This window comes from Eschrichtius robustus, chromosome 7 (genome assembly GCF_028021215.1).
Source record: "Eschrichtius robustus isolate mEscRob2 chromosome 7, mEscRob2.pri, whole genome shotgun sequence".
Classification (NCBI taxonomy): Eukaryota; Metazoa; Chordata; class Mammalia; order Artiodactyla; family Eschrichtiidae; genus Eschrichtius; species Eschrichtius robustus.
Genome location: NC_090830.1, coordinates 76,853,771 through 76,881,188, shown reverse-complemented (window position 1 = coordinate 76,881,188; position 27,418 = coordinate 76,853,771). Strand labels below are relative to the sequence as shown.

Sequence of the window (27,418 nt, the reverse complement as noted above, 5' to 3'; positions counted from 1 at the left end):
TGAGTTGGGGAATAGCCGGAAGCATTTGTCTCAAGAATGAAATACCTTTGAAATCTCTCCTGTTATCTTTGAAAGCTCATATAAATTTCACAATCTTTTCCATAATGTGTTTGCATTAGTTTCCATTAAAAATGGTGGTGGAGGCCCCAAATATTTGAGTAAAGTTGACTGTCAAGGAAGGCCACCGCGTTCATCTTGTGGCTCTGCACACAAGGTACAGCTCTGAGCACTTACCACTGGCGAGGAGCCCAGCACTGCATCCTCCCGAGCCCCTTCGGCCAGCAAGAGCACACGAGTGCCGCCCTACAGGAAAGGGCTGGATTCCAGCCTCACCAATGGGGGTGGTGGTACTGACATTTCCTACTTTCCCAGACTCCTGGAAGCGGGTCTAACCATCGTCCAGGCTGCAGGGGCTGAGAGTGGGGGGCTCTAATAGTGCTGCCCCACGGAGCCCCTTCTCTCTGAGACCAGGACTTGAAAGAGGAGAGAGGTATCGCCAGCAGTGCCAGTGCTGGGTGGGGTGCAAGAGCAAAGGACTAGAGGGGGGTGTGTGTGTGAGAGCATCCTGCAGACATCTAGGGTGCAGGGAGTAAGAGAGGCTGGGGCCTGGGTGAGAGGAGTACTGATGATTTTCTGTGGGACACACTACCTGATGTTACACACACACACACGTGTGTATGTCCTAGTGTAGGGGTGTGCCAAGCCTGCCGGGTACTCCTGCACCTGTGCCATGTCTGTGTGTGTGTGTGCATGTGCACAAGGGTGTTGCAGGCTCTGGAATCTACAGTCAAGCCTGCCCCAACTCACTCACCTAGCTCTTTACAAAAGTTAGATTTCATCCATCCATCCATCTATTCATTCATTCAGTCAGTCAGTCAGTCATTCCACTACTGGGAGTGCCAGGACCTGGGCTGGGCTGGAGGACGTCAGGTACAAGCCTCTGCTGGTGGGTGAGGGCTGATACAATCTATGATGATGATGATGTATCGTGCTAAGTTAGACGCAGATGTACTTCTCAGGCTTTACAACAATATTAATCCTCTGCAAAGAGTAATGGGGGAGAGAAGAAAAGGCTTCAAACGGGCGATCAAGTGGCGCTGACTCTTGGCGTACTGACTGGCTCCCTCACCTCCAAGGCCAGCCGGGTGCGAGTCAGCGGGAAGCGCCTCCCGCGGGGGCCCTTGGAGAGGCAGCGCCCCAGCCTTGGCCGCCCGGGGGCGCTGTGGGCCCCTGGGAGCGGGCGGCTCTCGGGCTGCCGGCCGCGCTCACTTGCTCTGCGCTCACTCGCGCGGAGGTTTCCCCGCCGGCCGCGTCCCGTCCGCTCCCTGCGAACCAGGAGTGCCCCCTGCGCGCCCCCGGGCTCCGCTCCGGCCCGGCTGCGCCAGACGCAGCTCTGCCCGACGGCGACATGGGCGTCCCCCCAGTCCCGGAGGCTGGCAGCTGGCGCTGGGGGCCTGTGCTCCTCGCTTTCTTCCTGGCTGCCTCCCGAGGTAAGGTCGGCGGAGCCTGGGTGCTGGGGAGGAGCAACGGGAGAGCACAGCAGGGCAGGGTGGGGGTGTCCCAGGTCAGATGCGGGCGCCCCGGGAGCCCCCTTCAGCCTGCCGTGACCCCACCCGCGGCAGGGAGGCCGCTAGGACGGCTTGGCAGGGGCGGCGGCTCTCTGCCAAGTGCCCCGGCTGGGTGGTGGGCACACGTGTATGCCGACAGCTGCCCAAGCAGCTGCCTGTCCAGCCCTTCCCAACCCAGAGAGCCCGGGCACGAGTGAGTACTTTCTGCAGAACAGGAGATAAACACGGTGGAGACAGCCCAATGTGTTCTAGTGGATGCCACTGGCTTTTGACACCTGTGGCGTCTCCCTGCCCCACCTCAGGGCCCCAGGATCTCACAAGGCACCGAAGTTGTATACTCTCAGCCAGTGTCCTGTACCCTGGTGACACTCTTGGTTGAGCCTTGGTGGGCACTAGTCAGTGCAGGCACTGGTCCACAGCTGGACATGGGTGCCCTCTGGTCCTTATCCTGAGGGTCTGATGGCTGAGAGTTGAGTGGTCAGCTGATTCCCAGCATCCTAGCAAAGCTGCAGCTCAGGGACTGGTGTAGGGCATGCACTGGGGAGAATGTGGGACATTTCCCAGCTTGGCTGTGAGCCCCTTCTAGGTCCTTGGATAACTTATAGCATCTTTCGGGCCTCAGTTTCCTCAGCTCAAACACAGAAGCCATACATAGGGAAGTGTCACTTTCCCCTTCCAAAGTCCAGACTGTCACAACTCTAGGTGGTATCCTGGTCAGGACACAGGGGCTCCTTGAGTGGGGGGCAAAGGTCCCGGTACCCACAGCCTGGCCCCTGCTTCTTGCCTGTCCAGGACTTAAGCAGTTGGATCTTGAGGGAAGAGGGGGCCGGCAGGCAGCCTACGGAACTAAACTTTAAACTTTTTCTCTGGGAAGGCTCAGGGAAAGTGTGAGTCACGCAGGGAGTCAGAGGGAGGCAGGAGGGAGGTGGGGAGCTTGGCAGGGGACCCAGTGGGTGAGTCAGAAGAAGAGGAGGAAGGAGAAGACAGGGGAAGAGCAAGAGGAGGGTTCTGAGAGAACCTGGAAAACACCTCAGAAACTGGGGAGCCTGCAGGCAGCATGGTATCTCAGCGCTGGGAGGCTGGCCTGGGCCTCCTATAAGGAGGAGGGAGCCCACACCCCACAGACAGAGATGCCTAAGCCCTGAACTGGATGCTCCCCAGGAAGAGCCAAAGGGGGTGGGGGAGCAGTCTCGGCACCAAGGCCATGGCTCATGGCAGACATGGCTTCCCAAAGGAGCAGGGGATGGTGGCAGGCAGGACGGCCAGCATCCCACCCACTACAGACCACCTGCCCTGCCCCATCCTTTCCAAGTGACCCCAAGAGGCCCTTCAGTTTCTTACCCCTACCCTGTCCTCCTCTGGCTGAGCTGCTCTCTGTTCAGCAGCCCCAGTTTGGGAAACTGAGTTCCAGAGAACTCGGGCATAGAGAGCCAGCTTGCACAGAGCCAGTAGCAGAGAGGCTCAGAGCCCCTCACTCCATACTGTCTCTACAGCCAGGAGGCTTCACCCCCAGAGGTCTTGGCTACTTAAACAGCTTGGTACTCCATCTCTTCCTGGACCCAGCTCAAGGAGATAATTAGGGTCTGAAGCAGCTTTCCACTGAAAGGAGTCAGGAGAATTCTCTTAGTTTTGAACTGCTCTGGGACTCAGTATTCCTAACTGTAATATGGGTGTGCTAATGAATATTCAAGCTGCTACCCAGTACAGTGTGCAACAGGGGGGATAAGAGATGGGGAGGCCTGGTTGCAGACATGGTCCGGAGGGTCTCTGAGTTGGAAAGACCTGCTCACTGGCCTGCTGGGGTGCTGGGTGGCCCTGGGCAGGATTGCTCACTGTCAAAGCCTTGATGCTTTGGGAAGGTGAGATGGAGGTGGCTAGTGCAGACCTGTTTGTTCTCTAGCTCTTGGGGCTGGGCCAGCACCATGGAGAATGGTGGTGGTGATAATGGCGCTCAGGAGCCTAGGAAAAGTTGCAGATACCCCTTTCCTGCGCCTGACCCAGGTTGAAATGGGTGGAGGGAGGCACCTAGGGAGCCAGGACCCAGCAGACCCCAAGGGTGGCAGAGCCTCTTCTTCCCCTATTGGCCTTCCCAGGACCTGTGGAAGTTATTGTTCCTGCCATGTCCTCACAGGCTGACCCAAGAGTCCCAAACTCTGGGACTACTAGCCCATGGAGGCGCACTGGGGCTGGGGAGGTGAGAGCCCATCTTCCCCTGTATGGCAAGCAGGGTTGCAGGGCCTTGTTGAGTAACCCAGTGGTGCAAGCCTCTGACGCAGCAATGATCGGCTCTTAGGAAATCCACAGTCTGCTGCCCAGAGGCCCTGAGGTGGAGAGAAGCAGGCTTGAGGCCAGCCCATGGGCATAAGGGAGCCTCTACCCAATGCCAGGGGTACGCAGCAATACCGGGGAGCCCCTTGCTGAGCTGGGCTGGTTGCTCTCTCTTTCCCCCAAGTAGGGCAAAGGTTCCCTGCTGGGGCCTGACCTCCGTAGGAGAGGGTGGCCCAGGTGGGAGGTACACTGCTGGAACGCCACCTCCCTATATGCACACACATATGTGGTCTTAGGCCCAAGCAGATAGAGGGAAAGAAGAGAGGAAGAAAGGGGTCCTTGGTGCCCATCGGGTATACTGGCAGTGACCCCTCACTAGCATTGACCAAGCCCCAAAGACTGAGTTTGAGGTGCCAGGTTTTAAGCCAACCGTTCATCCAGGAGCAGTCTGGCCTCACCAGGGGAGGGGGCACCAGGGAGCTGCGGTGAAGCTTCTGATGGACCCTCGGATCCCCTTAGCAGCAGCGCGGGCATGCCCAAGGGCTTCCTGATGCCACCCTGTGTGAGAATGGAAGGGACCTGGAGTTGTGTGCCCTGCATGCCAGGGCTTCCCGTTCAACCCTGTCACTTAACAGTCTGGCTTGGGGAGTCAATCAGAGCTCCGTTCAAATCCCAAGATGGTCCTTTACTGCTGTCACTTTGCACAAGTTACTCAGCATCCGTGAGCAAGTTCTATCATCTCTCCCATAGGGATGATGACAGCGCCGCCCTCAGAGGGCTGCTGTGAATTTTCGGTGCACACGTAACACAGAGCCTGGCATAACATAGTGCCTGGCACCTGGTGAACTCTGGCTGTGTAGTATTATTCTGCCTCTTGGCTTTTGGAGGCCACATGCCATTGGTTTACCATCTTAGCTCCTTGCTTCCTGCAGGGTCCGGTAGAGCGCCCAGGGCATGGGAAGGCATTGACTGGTTTCACTGGGACAGGACTCTCTAGAATCCTGGAGGTCTGAAGTGCTGGGCCCAGCCCTCTGTAGCACCTCTACACACTTACAGTCTGTAATGCCCATGGAGGTGCCTGTAAATTCTCCTCTTAAAGTTCCCCAGAGATGGGGACTTTGCCACTTCAAGGCAAGCCGGGCTCAGGGTTTCCTTGTCTTATTGGGGTCCTTCTTGCAACTGAGCTTAACATTCAGCCTGTTTACTTTGGCTGACCATCCCCAGAGAGAAAGATAGTGGCCACCACTGTGTCCATCAGTAACTCAGTAATGAAGTTGCTCTGCTCCTGACCGAGCCAGCCTAGTCCCTTAACCTTTCTCCATAGGATCTTACTTCCCATGGGGACCGGGGGTCAAGCCCTATCTCTGCTGTTCACTTACTGTGGGACCACAAACGCACACTCCGCCTTTATCTGAGCCCTGGGCAGGCTGGGTAACAGGGTCTCGGCAGTGCTGACCACTCACTTCGGAAGAGTAATTCCATGATGGTGTTTCCTGACCTTCAGTCCATTTGTTCACCACTTTGGGGATTTCTACAGTGTCTGCCCATCATCATATGTACCCTCTTTAAATCTACTCATTCTTTGACTTAAGTAAATAGATTTTAAAAGGAAACTTTGTATCACTGCCATAAATGGAAAGCCAGTGTCACTTGCCATAAATAGAACAAAATCATAAAAGTACATAATAGGAAAACCAAATAAGGTAAATTCTAGTTGGAAACTATAGCCTGGGGAAGGCTCCAAGCCTGCTGTACCTAGCAAGAAAAAAAAAAAAAAAAAAGAAGAGCTTAGCACATAATAGAGATGTTTTGAAGACACACTGGCATCAAACTGGGACTTTCTCTTTGATGCTATCAGGACTGAAAGAGAATTGAAAAGGGAATAACCTTCTCTCTGTGTGATTCAGTGTTATTTAATGCCATAAAACTGAAAGTAAAACTACCTATGCTGTAGATGCCGTCAGCTCCTCTCCATTGAAAAAGAAAACTCACCACTGTGAGGAGCGGCAGCTGGGGGCAGGGGACAGTTCAGCTCTCCTGGAAGAAGGGAGAGATGGCAGTGCTCATCCTAAGAGGCCAGGACAGGGTCAGCAGGCCTTTCTGGGCTTCTTCCAGGCCCCAATTCTCCCAGTCCCCGTTGCCTTCCCCAAATAAATACAGTGGCTCTAGCTGGGTCCTCTCCCCATGCTGGGGCCAACTGGCTGTCCCAACAACTACAGAGAGGGTGGGAGAGGGAGCCTGCAGCCTTACGGGCCACGTCAGCCTGCCCATCTGCAGGAAGGAGGTGGGGCCTCTGGTCAATCCCTGGCTACTTCTACACCCCAGACCTCTGGAGTGAGATGACCTGGGCTCAAATCCTGGCACCACCACTTGCTATTCATGAGACTCTGTACAAGTTACTTAACCTCTCTGTGCTTCAGTTTCCTCATCTGCAAAGTGGAGACGATAATAGTACCTACTTTATAGGGAGGGAGGATTCAATAAGATACTCCATATAAAAGTGATTAGAATGATGCCTGGCACAGAGTTAAGAGCCTGCTACTATACCATTACCACCGAGCCTCCTGCACTGAGGGTAGGGCACAAAGAGATTTGAATCTGAACCTTAGGAAGTCTTCACAGCACAGGATCTTGAGGGTAGCTGGCTGGAGCTGGTAGTCTGGGCTACATACAGTTGTCCTCAGGGAGGGCCTGGGAGAGCTGAGGAACGAGTCATCCAGAGACGCATCCACTGGTGCGGCTCTGGCCAGCCGCCCAGGCCCTCCCTGGGGAGGTGTGCTGGCCAACAGCCTCCAGCCCCAGATGCACTGATGCTTTCCCAATGTGCTGGAAGTGCCGCTTCCTCCGATAGAGCCTGGCTTCCCCTTCCCAGACTCCTTGGTCCAATGTGAATGGACACTTCCTGCAGGAGCAGGTATCAATAAACACATCTGAGATGCCCTTTGTCCTCACTGGCCACGGAGCCCCATGGGTGGACCTGCCGGCTTTGGGCCCTCAGCCCTTTGTCCCGGAGGTACTTCCTGGAGCTTAGCACTGGAATCAGGACCAGTTCTGATTGGTCCTTGCCTCTTGCCCTCTGTGCTCTCCATCTTGATAAAGACAGAGCCTAGCCTTTCCTTATACCCTCCATGGACTGTCCTGGAGGACAGGGTCTGGCAGGGAGCTGGAGACGAGGTCCATGTCTGTCTGGGGCCCCCTCTGAGGGCGAGGACCTGGCCTTCTGTATCTAGCACAGGGCCAGCAATAGCAGGCCATCAGTAACTGTTTGCTTACAGCCCCTAGCAGCTGGACAGAGTTCAGCTCTTTGGGTGGGGCCTCCTAGGCCTGACTAATCAAGCCAGGGACCCACCTCCAAAGGCTGGGGCGTTGCCTTGGCGACTGTGGACTAAGCTCATGCCGGGTCAGGGTAAATACACAGGCCTGTCTACACCCACACACACCCATCCCATGCACACCCACAGGGTTTCACCAGGTGAAACCTTATGGAGGGAAAGAGGTCACAAAAAACTAGCATCCTGAGATGAAGCTAAACAAGAACTCCTTTCCCCTACACTGGGGCTTTTACAAGAGGCTGAGCCCCTCTGTGGCTGAGGGTCCCACTGCTAGAAGGTGGCAGAAGCAGGGCTAAATTCTGAGCGGAAGTCCCTTAGGGAACTCTGCACCCCCATGGCCTCTCTGCCTTGGGCTTGGCTCATGTTGGGACCTTAGTAAATATTTGTGGAATGAAAGAATGATGTTTTCGGTTTGGGTCTGAGGCAGAGCAAGGCTGGCTGCGTGGAGAGCACAGAAGTCAACTGGAGGTCAGTTTACGCTCTGAGTAGCTGGAGGATGAGGTGTCAGCCCCACCCGCTGGAGGGGTGGAGGGCTCTTGCTGCCTGTAGTGCTGGCTTGTCCAGGGTGTGGGTCTCAGTTCAGCCACATAGGGCTGTGTGGCCTTGGGCAAATCGCTTGACTTCTGATTTGATTTCCTCATCTTTAAAATGGGGATAATGAGACCTACATCAGGGGTGTTATGAGAATTAAACGAGTATAAAGTGCTCAGCAAGTCCTAACCTGTAAGAGGGGCTCATAAATGCCCGTGATCACCTTTGTAGCCCATTCTTGCCTCCTTCCTCTGCCCTAAGACAGCCCTTCTCACCTGCCACAGGGTTTCAGAGCTGGAAGGGGCCTAGGAATGCGGGGAGTCTCTCCAGATAGGAGGAAGAAAGGGAGGCCTAGAGAAGGATGGGACCTGCCCAAAGGCACACAGTAAGGGGATTGGGCCCCAGGGATCTGCCTGCCCAGGCCAGAGTTTTAATCCTGAGACCTCACATTTCCCGGGATCACAGCATTCTTCCTCCAGGTGTTTCTGCCATCTTACCCAGCAGCAGGTGGGGGCTGGGGGTGGGGTGCAGGGCCCCAAGAACAGCACAATGATGGATGGTTCCCACATGGGCACAGGCTCAGCCCAGGGCTGGGGCCTTTTCCTGTCCCACATGCTCTCGGCCACCCTGGAGCCAGGGGCCTTCCTCCCCAGTCTCCGACAATGCCCCAGGTGTCCAGAAGGATCTGCTCCTGACAATAAGCAACATCCTCCAGCCAAATAATTATAATTCCAGCTGGGCTATATATAGCCCCTGATAACACACGTGCGCATGTGCAGTCATGGAAGGCATGGGGCACGTGCGCTGTTTTCCCTAACGCCGTGCCCTTGAGTCCTCCTAAGGACAGGCTGCCCATGGGCGTTGTCCCAGCTGCAATCTCAGACACCACAAACAAGATGTTTTCTCTCCCCCCAGGACAAACCTGTAGATGCCTGGCCCACTCCCGTCTGGCCCTTTTGCTCAAACTGAACACTCTCACCCACGCCCAAACCTGAAGCCCAGGGTAGCTTCTCCTTTTTCTAAAAGGGGAAGAGGTCCTTCTGGGGCATGTGGGGTGTAAGGGATTGAGCAATGCCCCCTCCCCAACTCTGTCTCGGAACCGCAGTTCTCTGTGTCCCCACTGTGGGTCTTCAACGAAATCGCTCCTCGGGCTGAAAATCGCCTCTCCACCGCTTCCTGGGCAATTCTGCAGTCATTAACACCACTGCTTGGACCCAGGGGGCTCTGGGCCTGACGTCCTGCTGGAGGCCCTGGGCTGGTACCCCACTGGAGGCCCTGCTGCTTGCTTCCGTCCTGCCCCCACCTACCCTGCCCACAAGCTAGCCTCAGTCTTGCCACATCTTGGCCCCAACCCGTCCACACCTCTGTCCACTCAGCAGTCCCCACCCTGCTCAGCTCTGTGCTCCACTTCTTGCGTCTGCCTCTGCCCACCCCAGACCTGCGGCCCTGGCCTCTACTGAGCCAGCTTCCCCGTGGCCCCCAAGGTGTGTGTGCTCCTGCAAATGCTGCTGGATCTGGATTCGGCTCTCGCCCTTGGCGATAGTCCTGGGGCTGAAGAGAATGTTGGGAAAAGGGGAAACCAGTTACCAGCTGGGAGAGATGCTGCTGGGAGCTGCCTTGTGGCCTGCTGGGGAAAGGGGGAGTAGAGGGCAGAAATAAGCCAGGGTCCACTCTCTGGGTGGGTTTTTATTCTTCCTTAGAGGGTCCTTTCTGTAGCTACTCCCCACTTCCATTTACTGGCACAGCCGAAATTTGGCAGTCGGGCTTCCACTGGGGACCTTGGGTGGATCATTCCCTCTCTGAGCCTGAGGGTTTCATCTGTAGAACAGTGGGCTTGGGGAGTAGAATCCCTCCCTGGTTACACCAAGGAGCCACACTCATGGATCAGAAACTCAGATGTCCATGGGACATTCGTGGTGAGGGAATGAAGCAGGCCAGGTGGAAAGTGAGGGAGTAGAAGGGACTGCAGCAAGCTAGAACACCAGTGTCCCATCTACAAAGGAGGCTGCTGCTCAGCTCCAGTTGACGACTGCCTCATAGGAAAGCTGGTTTAGTGTTAACTTACTGATTCTCAAAGAGAAGCTAGAAGTCGGAATTTTCATATCAAATTCCCGGTCTTTAAATTTTGGCAATCTCAAAAAAAAAAAAAAAAAAAAAGAGTAAAATACTTTGAAGGTCAAATAACATATGTTTGAAGGCTGAGTATGGCTGGTGGGCTGCCAGTTTCTGAAATTGTTTCTTTCAGTACAGAGTCTAAGTGCCTGAGTTTAATTTTGACTCTAGTACTTATTTGCTGTGTGAACTTCGGTGAGTTACTTAACATCTCTGTGCCTTAGTTTCCTTATTGGTGAAACAGGAATAAAAATAACACCTACCTTACTGGGTTGTTAGACATGCCCATGCTATTCCTTCTTCTAGTTCTAACTAGATCCTGCTTTACCTGAAGCCCCCATGCTCTAGGTTCTGAGTTTATACCCTCTGGAACTTCAGGCAAACCACTTTCCCTTTCTGGGCTTCTATATTTCTGCTGGAAAGGGAGATCAGCATCTCGCTAAAGAAGTTCTGAAATCCCTGCTTACCTTGGCAATGACTTTCCAAAAATCTGGGGCTCCCAGACATGGCTCCCTCTCACATGTGGGTGCTGTGAGTGGGAGGCTCTGGTGTGTGTGTGTCCTTTTTACCTTCTGGGGCTTAAAACTCCACCCTTGCAGACATATTCTTTGGGGCCATGGCTTTGCTGCCTCCTCACACTCTGCTTTAAATATGCAGGCACGCCAAGATTGGACCACAGCTGTTACCAGTCATTCACACCTTAGTGGGAGAGAATCTGAATCTGGCTTCTCCATTCTATCGTGCAGAACTGTTTTCACTCCTAATGTCCTAACGTCTCTGGAATTGCAGAAATGAGTTAGAGACCTATCTTTCCGAGGTATCAAGCACCAACCTTCAGAGCATTTCATGTAAATTATCTGTAATTCTGCCTCAACTCTGGCAGGTAGCTGTTTCACTTCTATGTTTTATAGTGAGGAGTCCGAGGCTCAGAGTCTATGTAACTCTTCAGCTGTTGGACTCCAATGCAGGGTGGGCTAATTCCAAAGCTACACCAGGCTGCCTTTCTCCTGACTGGGCCAGGCTTTCAGCTCTGCCAGGTGAGGGGAGAGGCGGGTGGGCTGTAAAATAGGGACGGGGCATCTGGAGGAAGAAGTCGTGTTGTTATCTTGGGTTCAGGCAACGGCAATGGAAAGGACATATCCATTTTGATCCTGTACATATTTACAGGGTCCTCCTTCCCTGTCTGTCCACAACAGCCCCTGATTTTAGCCAATTAAAATCAAAATATCACTAACGTCTAATAACTATAGCTATCCCTCCTATGTCTGCAGGGGGCACAAGAGCTCACATCTCGTGTTCTCCTCTTGTCCTCATTCTGTCCTCTCACAAGCCTCTTGTAGCTAATATTTTCCTCATTGCACACATGAGGAAACTGAGGCTCATAGCTAGACAGAATTTTCTGTTTTTAAGGGCCAGTGCTTTGGGGGGTGAACCTGGTTAAATGCTGGGAGATTGGGGTAGGATAAAGAGGACCAGGGCGTGGCTTCATTTGCTTATTGAAAACAAAATGAACTAGAAAATATTTCTAAGAAGCCTGGGTGGCAGGCAGGTGACTGGATGAGATGACCTTTTCTGCATTGCCTGTCCTTGACCCTTAGACACCTTGGGTTTTCCTGTTTCCCTACCACCTTCCACTTGCTGGAATCCTCTCTGTCCATCTGCCCCAAAGACCCTCCTTCCTTTAACAAGTCTCCTGACCATCCCCAGGAAGGTCGTGTCCTCTTTTCTCCAAGTGCCCTGAAGGCTGGTACGGGTTTGCCCTTTAGCCTATGGGGTTATTTTGTCAAGAGGCCGGACTTGTCTACCCAGCTAGGCCATAAGCCCCTGGAGAGGCCACATCTTCAGCATCCAGGTGAGATGTAGCACCCGGCACAGGCCTCACGCAGGTAGGTGCTCTATTAGTGCTCACTGATGAGGAGGCGCGAAGGCAAGGCCTGCCCAGGAGCCGATGGCCCCCAGAGGGGCCGTCAAGGGCAAAGCGGTGCTTTTCCCAAACAGCCTTCCCCTCCTCACCCTGCTTCCCACCCGACGGCACTGGGCACGGAAGCTGGAAGTGCCAGGGGCCAGGTGTGGGCAGAGCCATGGTGCCTGCAGTAGGGGGATGGGAGCTGGGGCTGGGGCACATGTGCCACCTGGGAGAGGGACACACGCTGGCCGGGCCCAGTCTGCTGCCTGCCTGGAGTCTCTCCTATGCCTCATCCAGCTACACCCGGGGAAGCTCCTGTGGCTCCTCCCACACAGCTTGGGACGGAGCCGGGTTCATGAACTAAAGAAGAAGCTGAGGCTTGGGGAGGTCAGCTGACTTGCCCGGAGCTTGTGGCTGGGGAACCCGCATCTTTGAAGCCCCAGACCAAAGTTCCTCCCTACTCTGGGGGCACTGGGAGTAGTGCCAGCTCAGGCGGGTGACAGGCTCTCGTCTCTCTGAGCAGGTCTGGTGGCAGCATTCAAGGTCGCCACGCCGTATTCCCTGTATGTGTGTCCCGAGGGACAGAACGTCACTCTCACCTGCAGACTCTTGGGCCCCCTGGCCAAAGGGCATGACGTGACCTTCTACAAGACCTGGTACCGCAGCTCGCGGGGTGAGGTGCAGGCCTGCTCGGAGCGCTGGCCCATCCGCAACCTCACGTTCCAGGACCTTCACCTGCACCACAGCGGCCACCAGGCCAACACCAGCCAGGATCTGGCCCAGCGCCATGGGCTGGAGTCGGCCTCTGACCACCACGGCAACTTCACCATCACCATGCGCAACCTGACCCTGCTGGACGGCGGCCTCTACTGCTGCCTGGTGGTGGAGATCAGGCACCACCACTCGGAGCAGCGGCTCTACGGAGCCATGGAGCTGCAGGTGCAGAGAGGTGAGGGCTGCCTCTGGGGGACAGCTGGGGTGGGGGGTGTCACTCTGGGGATGGTGCCTGTGCTTGTCTGGGAGGGTGAGCAGAGAGGAGGACAGCGTGATGTGGGGTGGCGCTGTGCATCTGATGGTGCGACACTGTGTCGGAGGCTGTGTGATTCTGTATGGGTGGTACTGGCACTACAGGGGTGGCACGGTGTGTGGAGCTCGGTGCGCGTCTCTCTGGGTAGCTGGGTGTGATGGACAGAAGGGCGTACGTGGCTCTGTTTATGACAGTGGGACTTTTTAACGGCAGGGGGTGTTTATGACAGTGGGACTTTTTAACGGGAGGGGGTGTTTATGACAGTGGGACTTTTTAACGGGAGGGGGTGTATGAACTTGGGCTGGGAGTGTGACTGCTCACCACAGTTCCATGGCTCACACCTGGGGTGTGAGTTAGGCGAGTGTGTGTGTGTGCGTGTGTCTAGGTGAGAAGGCGAGGGGCGGTAGACTGGATAGAGGTGTTGGTGTGGGCAGGTATCGACATGCCCCTGAGGCTGTCATGTGTCATGACAATGGGCAGGGCATGCCTAGCTGTGCAGTGAAAATATGTCTCTGTGTGTGCGTGTGTGTCTGTGTGTGTGTGCGTGTCTGTGTGTGTGTGTGTGTGTGTGTGTGTGCGCAGCTGGGCCAGTGTTGCCAAGGGGACACTAGCCTGAGTACCTGTGACGGGGGCGGGGGCATGCCAGCCTGGACAAGTCTTCCTGGCCTCCTGGGTCTGACGCCCACCTAATGACCCTTCTCTCTGCTCCCATAGGCGAAGAAGCACCATCCAAGTGCATTGTGCACCCACCCTCCTCCAAGGAGAGTGAAAGTAAGGAACCACCCTCTTGGCTCTTCTGGGTTCTCTGTTCTCCTTTGTCCTCATCCTGGACCCAGACCTCATTCTGAACTCTGACCTCATCACCCCAAGCCCACGGAACCCCCATTCCTCCTCCTTTGCTGCTGCCTCTCCCTTTTGTTTCCTCCTTCACCTGAGCCACTGGGCTGCAGCCCCCAGAAGCCCATGCCCCTTCCAAGGCCCAAAGCCTGAGGAAGGTGGCTCCTGGAGTCCCAGCTCCTGACTCTCTGAGTGGGGCTGTGCCCCAGCAGTGACCTTTGGCCAAGTGCCCTCACGACAGGTACTGGGTGGCACAGGCTGCTGAGCTTGTTTTCAGTGGGCACGGCTCCTGCCCACTAGCCCTCTGCCACAGGCAAAGGTTGGAGGGCTGTGGTGGGGGTCCTCCTGGCTTGGACTCAACGATTTAAAATCTCCTTGTTCTGTGTGGGGAGGGAGGAAGGAGAGGCTCAGGAAGGGGAACAGAGCCACCTTTTCTAGAGCTCCTACTATGTGCCAGGACTGTGCTAAGTCCTTCCAAGTACTGGTATCTCAGTGGCTTCTTATAAGAACCCTGTGAAATAGGCGTCACCAACTTCACTTTACATACATGGAAATGGAGGCCCAGAGAGGTGACATAACTGCCTCAATTCACACAGCTGATAAGGGAAGTGCAGCTGGGACTGTGCTCACATCACCTTCTTCCCACGTTGGGGTAGGAGACTGGACACACAGTGTGGTGGGTGTCAGTCAGCCCCCTGGTATTTGCCCAGAGGTGCCCTACAGGGGATGGGGGCACTGCTTCAAGAGGTGCCCGGGGCTTCCCTGGTGGCGCAGTGGTTGAGAATCCGCCTGCCAGTGCAGAGGACATGGGTTTGATCCCTGGTCCGGGAAGATCCCACGTGCCGCAGAGCAACTAAGCCCGTGCGCCACAACTACTGAACCTGCGCTCTAGAGCCTGTGAGCCACAACTACTGAGCCCATGTGCCACAACTACTGAAGCCCGCGTGCCTAGAGCCCGTGCTCCGCAACAAGAAAAGCCACCGCAATAAGCCCACACACCACAACGAAGAGTAGCCCCTGCTCGCCACAACTAGAGAAAGCCTGCGCACAGCAACGAAGACCCAATGCAGGCAAAAATAAAAAAAAAAAAAAAAAAAAAAAAAGAGGTACCTGTGCACTAGGAGGCCAGGCGAGAATGCCCAGCAGCTTGGAGACAGCAGGCAAAGGGGGGACATCTTAGGGACACCCCCCTCTTCTGAGAGGAGGGGGTCTTGGCTTCCTCAGCCTTCTCTCTCAGTATTTATCGGGCATCCAGTGTGGACCAGACCCCGCCTAGGCCCTGGAGACACAAAAGTGCAGGCCTCCTCCCTGCCCTCCAGGAGGACATACACCAAAACTGAAGCCAGGAATGGGAACAGCTCAGCTACAGCCCCGGCCAAGCCCCCACTCAAAGGCTGTGGTGACTTTCTATTCGAACTACTCATTTTTTTTGGAGCAACAATTGGACCAGCCAGGAACAAAATTAGAACACACAGCTGGGTCTGAGTTAGACCCACATGGAACTAAGAACAAGCCCCTCTTCCTGCACACCGCAGAGCTCATGTGTGGCCTCGGCACCAAGCCGCTGCCTTCCTCACTTCCTCCACTGGCAGCTCCCTGGGGAGGGTGGAAAGGGGGGCCCCCACCCCGAGCAGCCCCTCCCTTCCCATGCAGCAGCCTCATGACTGTGTGCGCACACGCGTGCTGTGCACAGGACAGGGTGAGCCTCACGTGGCGGGGTCCCTGAGTGTTTACTTCCCCATCTCCCCTTCCACTCTGAGCAAACCCCCAGTCCCACTTCTGCTCCCGCAGAAACACCTCCGCCACCGCCGCCATTTCACAGATGGAGAAACCGAGGTTCAGACGGGTGAAGACGGGGACTTGTTCCCAGTCTCCCAGAGCCAAGAGGAGAAGCCAGGGTGCCTGATTCTCAGTGTGCAAACCCTGCCTGAGCACTGGGGCCTTCCCCTCTGTCAACACTCGTTTTCTGAAAATTAGCTGTATGAGTTAAGTCTTGGAGACAGAGACAAGAGATGCCAGAGGGGATGGTGCTAGAGAAACCAGGTGTGAAATGGAGAGGGAGTGCAGATCTGGGTCGTTTTTCTTGATCTAGACTCTAGAGAAGCAGCTGCTGGAATTAAGGGAACAGGAGTCACCTGGGAAATTCCAGGAGTCTGGCTGATGAGAGCCCAAGGGTGAGGCAGAACCTTGAACTTGACTGTTAAGGGTCAGGTTTCCTTTGCTGGGCACCTCTGCTCTCAGGTTTTGACATTTTCCTCCTCTCCAGTTCGCGGGATGTGCAGCCTCACTCTGGTCCCTGCTTCCCTGAACTACTGTCTACAGGGAATTGGCTACTTAAAGGCCAAAGGGACATGTTTGCTTCTGTCTCGGCGTCAAGGGCAGGGAGATAGCGTCAATGATCTCTGGAGTCCCCTTTCGATCCCCTTCCAGGCCCTTGGTTCTGGAGGTCTGCAGACTACAGCTGTGGTGGAGTTCTGGCACTAAGGCGGAAGTGGTCTCAGATGAAGAGAAACCCGGCTATGCTTTTGGGTGGGGTGTGCGGGCTTTGGACAGTGCTTCCGTTCTGCAGGTATCGTGTGTCCACTGAGCGATGCGAGCAAGCGTCTCCCTTTCCAACTAACAGGGAGGCACCCTGTGTTATCTAAGGTGCTGAGTCAGGGCTCAAAAACTAAATGCCCGCAGGGCCAGGGAGCTGGTGGGTAGGACAGTAGGGAGGGGTAGAGACTGCGGTGAGCACCCAGCTGCCAGTCTGTACTTGCAGTTCCAACCGCCACGTGCCAGGAAGGGGGCCCAGGGTTGCCAGAGCCACTGAATTTTCAAGCAAAGTCAGAAGTCCAGATTTTACGTGAACTCTCTGAATTTTAAAATGTTGGCAACTAATTAAAAAAAAAAATTAAGTACTGTGTCGGCCATAGTTGCAACCTGAGTCCATTCTAGTGAAAGGCAGTGTGGTAAAGGGGGTAAGAGCACAGATCCTGAAATCAGCCAAGTTGCTTAACCTCCCTGTGCCTCAGTTTTCTCATCTGTAAAATGGGGATGACAGTTATCATACTTTCCAGGTTGTTACGAGGCTAAAATGAGGTACTCTGTGTAAAGAAAGCGCTAAGAACCATGCCTGGCACGGAGTAAGTGCTGTGTATGTGTTGGCTACTATTACTTCTAATGTGGAATTCTAGGCCTGGCTTCCCAAGTCATCTCATCCATTCCCCTGTGCCAAGGCAGGATGGCAAGTAGATGGCAGCAGACAGTGGGCACATATCCTGTTTTCTAACAGTTCGAAACATTTGCCTGGTGACCCATGGGCTTAGTAGGCCCCAGGGCTGACCGCTGGGTACTGCCCTCCACTGCCACTTGCCTTTGGAAAGATCCCAGTTCCTGCTGTAAGACAGGTGCCCCCCCAGCCAGCCTTGGTACCTGATCAGTTAATGATGCTTCCAGCCAAGAAGCTCTTTGAGTTTCCCTTCTCTGACTGCAGCGCCAGCCTCCTAGCGTTATCTCTGGGGAGGAGGAGGGTAGTTGGTCTATGAAATCCTCTGAATGCTCACAGCAGCTTGAGGTGGCAGGGGAGGTGATAAGAGAGGAGTGGGGCTGAGGAAGGTGGTACCCAAGGAGCCCAGGAGCCCCGAGTTGCTGGGGGGCTGTGGTTTTTCACTGAACCTGGGGAAGGGGGCTGGGCAGCCCATCTCCCTGAGAAGCAACCTCCCCACCCCCCAGCACAGCAGGTGTATGGTTTGCTTTCATCCAGCCCCGTCCCTGGAACCAGGCAGCTCTACTGAACTCCCCCCTCCTCCATAAACACCCTCGGGGTACTACTGGCAGGCCCTGGACAGAGACTTGCTGAGCAGGCTGGGCCCCTCCCATCCCACCCCGCTGTGTAAGGGCCTGGCACACTGCTTGCTGCTGGCTAGGCAGGTGCCTCTGCCGGTGCCTGATCACCTTCTAAGCATGAGTCTGGCTCTGGATGGCTACAGAGCAGGACCCCCCGACCTCACCCCCAGGTACTGGCCACACGTAGCGGGAGGGCTGGGGAGCTGTGGCGAGGCTGTGCTCTGCAGAGGAGCCCATAGTGTCGGAGGGCAACTGGCCCACAGAACTCTCCCCAAACCCTGCCCCCTGGTCCTAGCCTCAACTCCCAGGCCAGGCTGTAAGGAAACCAAGTCCTGATCCCCTAGAGGGGCCGAAGAGAGGGAGTCTTTGCTTGGGGACAGGAGTCAGGTAGAGGCTGGGCCAAGCCACCCACAGCCAACAGGGAGCTGGACTCAGTGATCACTGACTGACTACACCAAATGCTGCCTAGTACCAGTCTGGAGGAGACCTGCTTTGACGACCAGAAAAGAGCGCTGTGCAGCCGGTTTCTCAGTGCCCAAAATAAGGTCCTGTGATGGGGTTTAGAAATACTTGAACGTCTGAATTATAGAACATTTAACTTTCAATACTCTACGTCAAAGTGCAGCCTCGCTAAGATCTGTGGGGAACCTGCTTTAATGTGGAGTCGAACTTGTCTTTGTAACAGCACAGCAACTGTTCCTGTACCAGTGGGTACTTCTAAAGCGCCTGAAAACAGCTTGTTCTCTTCTGAGGTCTGAACAAACGCCCTGAAAGCTTGTTTACACCGTCAGGTTGTTCAGCAATACAATGAGATAAAAACAGCCTTTATTCCCAAGTAAGTAGTGCAAAGGCAACATTGAGCCCGTTCACCTCCCCAAAGCTCCCTGGAGCCAAGCTGACGCTGTGACAAGGTATCCCAGCTCATGGTTTTTCTGTCAGAGGGAAGGGCTAAAACTGGGAAGGAAATGCATTTACACTGGTTGTGGTTCTGAGGGCACGTCTGTTCCCAGCCAAACTCCTGGAGTCAGCAGATGGACTGAAATAAATCAAACCTCCTGTGCTGTTGATGGGATCGTGAAGCAGTACAAGTTTTTTTTAGAGGACAATTTAGCAATAGGCTAAAAGAAAATACACTTACTCTTTGGCTCAGCACTTTCACTACTAGGGTTTTATGTACGGATGTACTTGCCCAAGTGAGCAAAGATGCCTACACAAGAAGTTCATTGCTACTTTATTCGTTATGTTGAAAATGGAAGAAACCTACATACACACCAGTAGGGGACTGTTTCAATAAATTTTGGGTGAGCCACATGATAAAGCCCTAGGCAGAATAAGGTAGATCTCTGTGCCAATACAGAGAGGTGTCTAAGCTGTGCTAAGTGGGAAAAGCACTTGTCACGTGATCCCATATATGCTCTACATGCGGGGAATGTATCTAGACTATACACAAAAAAACTGACAGTGATTATGTCTTTGTGGGGGGCCTGGGTAGAGGGGGAGGAAGAAACTTTTGAATTTTTTTTTAACTTGTAAATTTTTTTGTGTGTAATTTAGGAAGTTTAAAAAAATTTAAATGCTGGACAAGGATTCACATTTCCCTAGTTCCTGCCCCAAGATTTTTCCCCGTGAATTGTACATGTGAGATCGGTTTAGAGGCCCCCATCCTGGAGCCAAGGAGTCTCTCCGGGGATAAGTAGGGCTTTTTATTCATTTATTTTTCATTGAGATAAAACATATATAACATAAAATTTGCCATTTTAACCATTTTTAAGTGTTTGATTCAGTGACATTAATTATGCTCTCAATGTTGTGCAATTATCACCGCTATCTATTTCCAAAAGTTTTTCATCTCTTGGGCTCCTTCTGACCTTGAACTCTGTGGCATGAGGTCTATGAAGGGCCTGCTCTCCCTTTTCAGGGAACAACCTGTCACCCAGGGTGGTCGAGCTGTTCCCAGTGGGCTGGGATGAGGACCCTTCTCTTTCCCCGCTTGAGCTGCCTCAGCTGTAAGCGCCTGGCCTGATTTCTGGTGCTCTGGCCCCCCTGGGGTCCCCAGACATTCCGTGCCCCTGCAAGTCAGTGAGGGTCTGGCTGTGGGGCCTGGGTAAAGGGGGGTCCCCCTGTTGCCAGGCCTTCCCTCTCTGGGCCTCAGTTACCCCTCGGGAGGTGCAGTGGGAACGGGGCCTCACCTTGGCTGCCTCTGTCCTTTCAGGCATCACGGCTGCTGCCCTGGCTACAAGCGCCTGCATCGTGGGCATCCTCTGCCTCCCCCTCATCCTGCTCCTGGTCTACAAGCAAAGGCAGGTGGCCTCCAACCGCCGTGAGTATCCCTGCCCGCCTGGGCTAGGTGGGGGTGTGAGTGACCTGCCCCAGCCCCCCTCTCAGCCACGGGGATTAGCAAAGGCTAAAGGCAGGCACAATTCCGCTCTTCAAGAGACAGGAGCTGCTACAGTCCTTGCAAGGAGCTGGGCTCAATGGTGGAGAGAGGAGGGGATCCACTAGCCCCTTGGCGCTCAGTGAATAACTGTTGAATGAATGAATAATCATACGGAGTAGCTGAAATTGGTTTATAAAAGTGCTACCACCTGGAGATTGTTTGGGGCCCTGCTTTAATGTATGGGTAGGCTTGTCTTGGTAGCAATTGTTGGGACAAAATGACCTTTGGATTATCAGAACTGGGAGGGATCTTAGAGATAACTTGCTTCAACTCTTTCCTTTTACAGGTGAGAAACCTAAGATCAGCAGGGTTAAATAACTAACCAAATGTTATATAACTTAGTAAGTGGAAGAGCTAAGACTCAAACTCAGAGCTTTTCACCTCACGCTTTTCAGGGAATATAGTCCCACCACATAATAAAAACGCTCATCAGCATGCGCGTCACAGCAGACGACCCCTAACCAGTAGGATTGCTGTGCCAGGTACCATGCCAAGCTTGCTATATACATTCTCTCACATATTCCTCATAACCCCTCTAAGACTTTGGTCCTACCACTGGTCCCATTTTACAGCTGAGCAAACTGAGACACAGAGCCGTTCAGTAACTCCCTTAAGGAACCACACAGCGAGTACGTGGTGGAGGCAGGTTTCAAGTTGTGACCACAAATACCTTTTCACCCATCTCTTTGGGTGACAGTGCCCCTTGCCCTTCCTTTGACTCCACCCATGAGCCTCGTCCAGTCTCAGTCTTCCAAGAGCAGGAGGGTGTGGGCCCTCTCTTCGCCTCCCCCACCTCTTCCCCTCCGTCCTCTGCAGGAAGGCTTTGGCTTACACCTGATTGCCTTCGGCTAGACTGTAACGACTTGACACCCCTCTGTCCCTCTGTCACTGGGTCACTCAGAGGCTGTGGCCACCTCTCCCTTCCTCTCAGGACGCCCTTATTCCTCTCACAAAATCCACCACAGTCTATCTACACAAATACCCTGGGGTTGGGGCTGGGGTGGGGGAGGGTAAAGGGGTTGGAGCAGAAAGAGGAACCCAGGGGATCAACCAGGGAGAGAAATCATTGCAGAGCTGCCCTCAGCTCCTGCCCGTCTGTGGAGCACTTCCACGGAGGTGGGAATGGGACGAGGAGGGGCCACGTTCAGCTAGGCTTGGCTACCAGCAAAGGAGGTGCTTTCTGTGCCCCTTACTCCAGACCACAGGGCTGTCTCCATCAGGGAACAGGAACTGGGAAACAAATTCCTGGCAGAGGACGGCGTTGGGTGGGGGAGGCGCACTACTGACCCTGTTTGGCGCCGCACAGCCTTCCTTACAGGGCCCTGAGGGGTTGGCCAAGGCTCTGCCCCTGTCCCGGGCTGGAGGAAGGAAAAGCAGAGAGGGGACATCCCCAGGCCAGAACACTGTGGGGTGTCCTGAGGACATGGGGAGCCGGGGTCAGCCCCCAGTATCTCCTATTCCACGCACTGGGACACTTGCAGACTGAGGGCTTCACAGAGGAAGGGACAGATGAGCTGGGTGCTGAAGAATTGCACTGAAAGAAGGCTCGAGGGGGTGCGGTGGGCCGGCTAGGGCTGTGCCATGACCAGTGTTGAGCACGTCTTCTGAAACTCTAAACGAGCCCCATTTCTGTGATGGGCAGCCACTTCATAGCACCTTTCCCCAGATTTAATATATGCAGTAACAGGAAGGTATCAATCATTTATCTCCTAATAAAAGTATTTTTGAGGCCAGTCCTCTGTCCTCTCCAAAAAGAAAAAAAAAAATGACTTGCATCTTGTGTTGCAAGAAAAAAAAAAAATGACTTGCATCTTGTGTTGTCGAAGACAGACACAAGAGATGCCAGAGGGGACGATGCTAGAGAAACCAGGTACGAAATGGAGAAGGAGTGGAGGTTCAGGTCATTCTTCTTGATCTAGACTCTAGAGAAGCAGCTGTTGGAATTATGGCAACAGAAGTCACCTGGGACATGCCAGGCGTGTGGCCACAGGGCAGAGGCCGAGTGGCCCGGAGCGGGGCAGTGGGGAGGCAGGTCGGAGACAGAGTGGACGGGAGCGTGTGTGGTGCGCTTTGGGAAGGATGATGGCACGGAGCCTGGCACAGAGCCTGGAACAGAAAGTGTGCTTGGGAATGAGCCAAACTCAGGAAAAAAGAAAGAGAAAGGGTTGGGAGCACTGAGGAAGGCAGCGTGCTGCGGAGGCCAATGGGTGTGGCAACCTCTCTAGTATCAGAGACTCGGTGTCCCCAGGGCAGAGGAGAGGATGAGGGGCGGGAACGCAGAAACCCGCAGGAAGCCCCACGCAGTCACCCAGTAAACAAGGAGCCATGATTCTGATACCTCAGAGATTTCAGGAACTTGTGTGCAACTTCCCGTGGGTGTTCTGTTGTTGTGCCCCTCCCCTACCGCTTGTTTCCCCATCGTAATCAGCAGCAAAGCTCGTAAAAAACGAGAAGGATCTGTGGGAGTACATGGGGAGATGCAAGAAAGAGGGAAGTTGGGGCCACTGCATCTGGTTGGTGGCCAGTTTGGGGGGTGGGGAACCCACACAGTGGGGCAGGGTGGCAGCAGCTTGGCTGCAGAGTAGAAAGTAGTAGCATGGCTGAGAAGTGATAGGGTCTCAGGCCCCCTAAGTTTCCTCTAAGAGATGTTGCCTTGAAAGCCACCCTATTAGGCAATGCAGAGGATGGGACAGAGAGGACCAGGAACTCTAATTAGGAACTGACCTTGCAACACTCCTGCCCAGTAAATCATGGCTGATGACCAGAACGTGACAAATGTCCAAACAGGAAACAGCAAATTCAGGAGCCAGGCCTTTGGTTGATCATGAATATCTAACATCACCAAGTTAAGACATGGGAGAAATCATTGGCTGCCTTTGGTTTCCTGGCAACAAATGTTGTCCCAGACACTTGTAAAATGCAGCCCAAATTTCATTTATCACCGGTCAAAATGGGCCGCTCACTGAGGCCTCACCTGCTGGGTAGACACGCAGAGCACTGCCTGCCATACGGGCTTCCTGAGTGAACAGAAGTGGGATCCAGGGCTGAGCACGGCCCTGTCCAGGATTGCTCCCGTTCCCCGAGGGGCATCTGCCAGTGAGGGCACGGATGCTGTCTGGGGAAGCCTTCCCTTTTTGACTAGCTTCTCTGTCTGTTTGTCCCTAGGTGCCCAGGAGCTGGTGCGGATGGACAGGTAAGGCCCATGGAGACCTTCCTGAGAACACTTCCAGCAGCTGTGCCACCCCGATTCAGAGTCTGGCAGGCTGTCTCTTTTCCCTGGGCTGTCATCTCTGAAGGGCAGCATCTACACCCAAACTCCTTATGCAGCAGTTAAGGGGGAGGGGGACCTTTTAGCCAGGACAGACTGATTCTCCCAACTTCACCAGGATCTCTTCCCCTCTCCTCTCTGGTCACTGCTTATACCACGACAGGGCTGAGAACACAGATGTGGCCTCCCTGGTTCTCCCTGTGCTCTGGGCCAGCTGTCAGGAAGGAGATATTTCTGGGCAGTAGGGCCCCTGTTTAGCTGCCTGGCACAGCTGGTTAGAAGAGCATTTGCCATCTGCCACTGAAGCCTACACATCTGTGCCGATTGGCTGTTTTCCCTGCTACCCCTCACCCAGCAGTCTGAGCTCCAGGATGCTTGGATGAATTACACACCCACCTTCGGGCCTCAGTGGTCAGCCAGGCCAGGGTGGGGGAGGGGAGGAAGCAGCTGGGCCCAGGCAGACACTGAAACATGCAAAGGAGGCCAGCACATCTGGAGTTGTGGCCCCTCCCTGCAGGGCACCCCAAGGAGAAGGCTGTCAGGCTACAAGGGCAGAGGCTGACCGGGCTCAGACGGAGGCGGCAGGTTGGGGATAGAGTGAACAGGGAATGTGTGTTGGTGCACTCTGGGCAGGAAGCTGGCATGGAGCCTGGCACGGAGGGCGTGCTTGGGAATGAGCCACATTTAGAAATTTGGCCCCGGTACCTGCAACACCAAATTCAGAGCTCCCCCCTGATGTTTGAAAGGGATGATATTCAAGACAGATCACAGGAAGTCCTGCTAGCGATCCTGCTAGAATCTCAGAGTCGGAGGGGTCCTCAGAGGTTGTCCCACTGCCAAGCAGGAAGAACGCCTCCCTTCAGCTCAAGACAAGCTGTGGGGACATTCAGTGCTAGTGCCATTAACTCTACTGACCAAAGAGAGACCTGTCCCCAGATTCCTGAGGCGCCTCTGACCCTGGGCTTCCTTCCTGGGCCTGGGGCAGATGGTCAGACCACAGGGTGGAGCTGGGGTCAGATGCCCTCAGCTCAGGGCAGGTGGGGAGGGCAGACCATGGCCTTTTCTCTCTGGCCCTGGATCCTTCCTTCCTGCTAGGAGAGGCTGCTGAGGCCTGGGGTGGGAAGGCAGGTGAGGGGAAGGGAGCAGAGAAGGAAGGCAGGCAGGAGGGCAGAGGCCTAGCCCCAGGCAGCACGGATGACCTTCAATTCTGATTCTCTAGCAACAACACTCAAGGAATTGAAAACCCCGGCTTTGAGATCTCTCCACCTTCCCATGGGATGCCAGAGACCAAGCCCAGGCAACCCCTGACCTATGTGGCCCGGAGGCAGCCTTCTGAGTCTGGGCGGCATCTGCTCTCTGAGCCCAACACTCCTCTGTCTCCACCAGGCCCCGGGGATGTCTTCTTCCCCTCCCTAGGTAAGTGCTTCTCTTCCCTCACAGCTCTATGGCCTGCAAGGTCATGACCTCTCCATGGCGTGCAGGGCATCAGCCTCACTCTCCGCCCTCCCTGGGGAGTCCTCACAGCCTCAGGGTGTGGGGTTGGGGGGGATGAAGGACAGAGGAACCCCCACTTCACTCTGCTTCTCCTTTCCTTTGCAGACCCTGTCCCTGACTCTCCAATCTCTGAGGCCATCTAGACCAGCTGGGGGCCGTGGGCAGTTGTGGCTGGGCCTGGGGCAGGTGCATTTGAGCTAGGGCTGGCCCTCTGAGTGGTCCCTTGGCCTTGGACCTGGTTTCTTCCCTCCTGATCTAAGCTCAGACTCTTTGAAATACTCCTGATGGCCAGACCCTCAGCCTCTCTGGATGCTACATGGCAGAAGGGAGAAGGTGTTGGATCGCTCAGCCCCTGTCTCGAGGATGGTGGGGTGCTGGGATCCCACCCCAGAGACCTGAAATTCACCAGCTACTGATGCCAAATGACCTCCATCTTAGAAGCCCCAGAACTGCCAGCTGTGTGGCAGCCTCTCTCCCTGGGACATAAGCCTTGGGACCTGACAGCAGAGATGGGCACCGGGCAGACTTCCCAGTGCCACCCTCCAGGCATGAGACATAGGACAAGATGTGGAGGGACTCGTCCCCACTGTGGTGGACCCAGCTCCCCCATCTCGCCTGAGACCGCTCATCTGTCAAACCTCTTTGTAATCATGAGGCTCTGGGGCTGGGCCTGCCTGACCCTGGGCCGTGGGAGCCTTCCCCAGCTGCCTTCTACCAGCCAACTCTGAGGAGCCGTCAACAGGTTACACAAATCTGGGGCTCCCACTGCCTGCACTCTGGTCCCCAGAATTCATTGGCCAGAAGCCCCAAAACGGGAAGTATATGCTGCGGCACGGTGGCCACTGTGAGCCAACTGGCATCTTGGGCAATGGGAACCAGGCCAGAGGTTGCACCACCCACCGCAGATGGGAGTGGAGGGGCGAGCCAGGGGCCTGCTGGGAAGGCGAGAGGAGAGGGCTCCACCGCCTGCTCCCTGCGGTCGAGAGAGATGGTGACCACATAGTGTACTGCTCAAACTGTGACACTCTTGGGGTGCTATTCAAAACTACTTGGGCAACGGTGCAAAACCTGTGGGTGGATTGTAAGAGCTGGGTTTAAATCCCTACCCTGCTTCCGAGGTGCCTGAGGCCCAGGGAGCCCTCTTCCCCCACCACCGAGTCTTTGGTCCTCTGTTCCAGTCAATCTGTGCTGAGCCTTCACTGCAGCGTGATCCTGTCGGGTGGGAGGGGCGGGCATGTCCCTAGAAAGTCTTATGCCCACTCTGCTCTGGACCCTCTGCTCCCATCTCCTGCTTCAGGGCATGACCCAAGTTTGTTTTTATACACATATATGAGGGGAATCCTTTGTGGAATTTCGATTAAAGAGTTTTAAAGCATGGAGAGGAGTGGGGAGGGGTCTCTGTACACTGTGGGGTGAAAACGGGTGGTGGGGCCTGAGAGGGGGAGGAGAAAGTTTGAGCTGGACAGGAGCCCCGGGCACTGCACTGTGGAGGGCGTCATTTCAACTGGGCATTCATCTGCCAGCAGCCTACGCTGGCTCTACTGAGCCAGGCCTGGGTGCTGAGAGCCAGGGCTTCAGGCCAGGGTAAGGGCCCAGCAGGCAGGGAGAAGCCCGCCTGGCCTGGTTGGGGACGGGAGTTGGGGTGGGAGAAGGGAACAGCTCGAGGCTCTCCAACAGCAGTGAGCCCCGGGCCTGCAGTTGAAGCCAGGGAGCCCCTTGGTTGCCTCCAAAAGCTCCCTTCTCAGGCCCAAGACCGTAGGTCAACGTGGGCCTCTAGCTGTGCCTGGGGGCCTTGAGGAGAAGGTGGGCGGGGGCCTCGGGCCTCGAGACTCTGCACTGACTCCTCCAGTGGCCAGAATGCCAAACCCTGGCTCCTGCTTTGTCCCTGGGGATCTACCCCTCGGTTTCATCTGCTGCTGTGGACTCTTAGTGCCAGCTGCCGCAGAAAGAGGGAGCTATTCTCACAGCTTGTGGGGGCCCAGAGGGCAGGGATGGGCAGGGTGATACCTGCTTGAGGCAGGGCCAGGCTACCCCTAGGGTTGAAGGACAAGCCCATGGACCAGACTCCTCACACTCCAGCGCAGAAAGAATGTTCCTGCCCAGTGGAGAGGCTGGCCTGGCCCAAACCTCAGCTTCTGACCTCAAGGCAGAGACAACTTCTAAGAATTTGGCTGCCAGACCCTAGAGCCAGCTGCTGCTGTGTGGAGGAGGGCGGAGGCCCCGCAGCAGAAAGACACCACACTTCCTCCCCAGCTTCCTCCTGCATGGCCTTGACTTCTTCTTCTCTGGACCCTTACTAGTGAACGTATCGCTTCGTGGTTTCCTGTTTTCAGTGAAATTTACTCTGAGCTCCAGGCTCCATCTTCATCCATGACAACACGCCCTGCCCCTAGCAACCCTAAAGGCACCCTCCCTGATGCTGTGGGGAGGGGCAGGGCACTAGGGTATCCCTCTGTGCTCGCCCCAGGGTGGTAGTGCCTCTGGAGATGCCAGCTCTGGTGGCCGGTTCCTACAGGCTCAGTGCCGTGGGCTGGGGTGCATGGAACGGAATCGGGGAGCAAGAACATGGTGCCTGCCTCCAAGGGGGGCTGGGAGGAGCCCTGGGGCCTTCTGGGCAGGGTGGGACTGAGGCAGGCAGCTCATGGATCATGGCACTGTCTGAGGCCGTGGGAGGGAAATTTGTGCTTTTAGGCACTAAGTCATTGTTAAGAGATGTATCAGGAATTCTGGGACCTGTAACCTATCTCCTGATGTTCACATTTAATAAAGATCTCCTGCCTTTATTTTCTTCAAGTGATAAGCTAAGGGAA

General features: G+C 54.9%; 2 protein-coding genes across 2 annotated transcripts in view; one reads left to right on the top strand and one right to left on the bottom strand.

Annotated features, from left to right (window-relative positions):
• Window positions 1-27,418, bottom strand: part of CDH23 (cadherin related 23) — a 398,173-nt gene that overhangs the window by 35,580 nt on the left and 335,175 nt on the right. The gene's annotated exons all lie outside the window — the stretch shown is intronic.
• VSIR (V-set immunoregulatory receptor) lies at window positions 1,321-25,992 on the top strand. Its single transcript, XM_068547761.1, has 7 exons — window positions 1,321-1,490; window positions 12,241-12,666; window positions 13,459-13,515; window positions 19,622-19,729; window positions 23,012-23,039; window positions 24,334-24,530; window positions 24,714-25,992. The coding sequence occupies exons 1-7, from the start codon at window positions 1,409-1,411 to the stop codon at window positions 24,749-24,751; spliced, it is 936 nt and encodes a 311-aa protein (XP_068403862.1). The 5' UTR covers window positions 1,321-1,408; the 3' UTR covers window positions 24,752-25,992.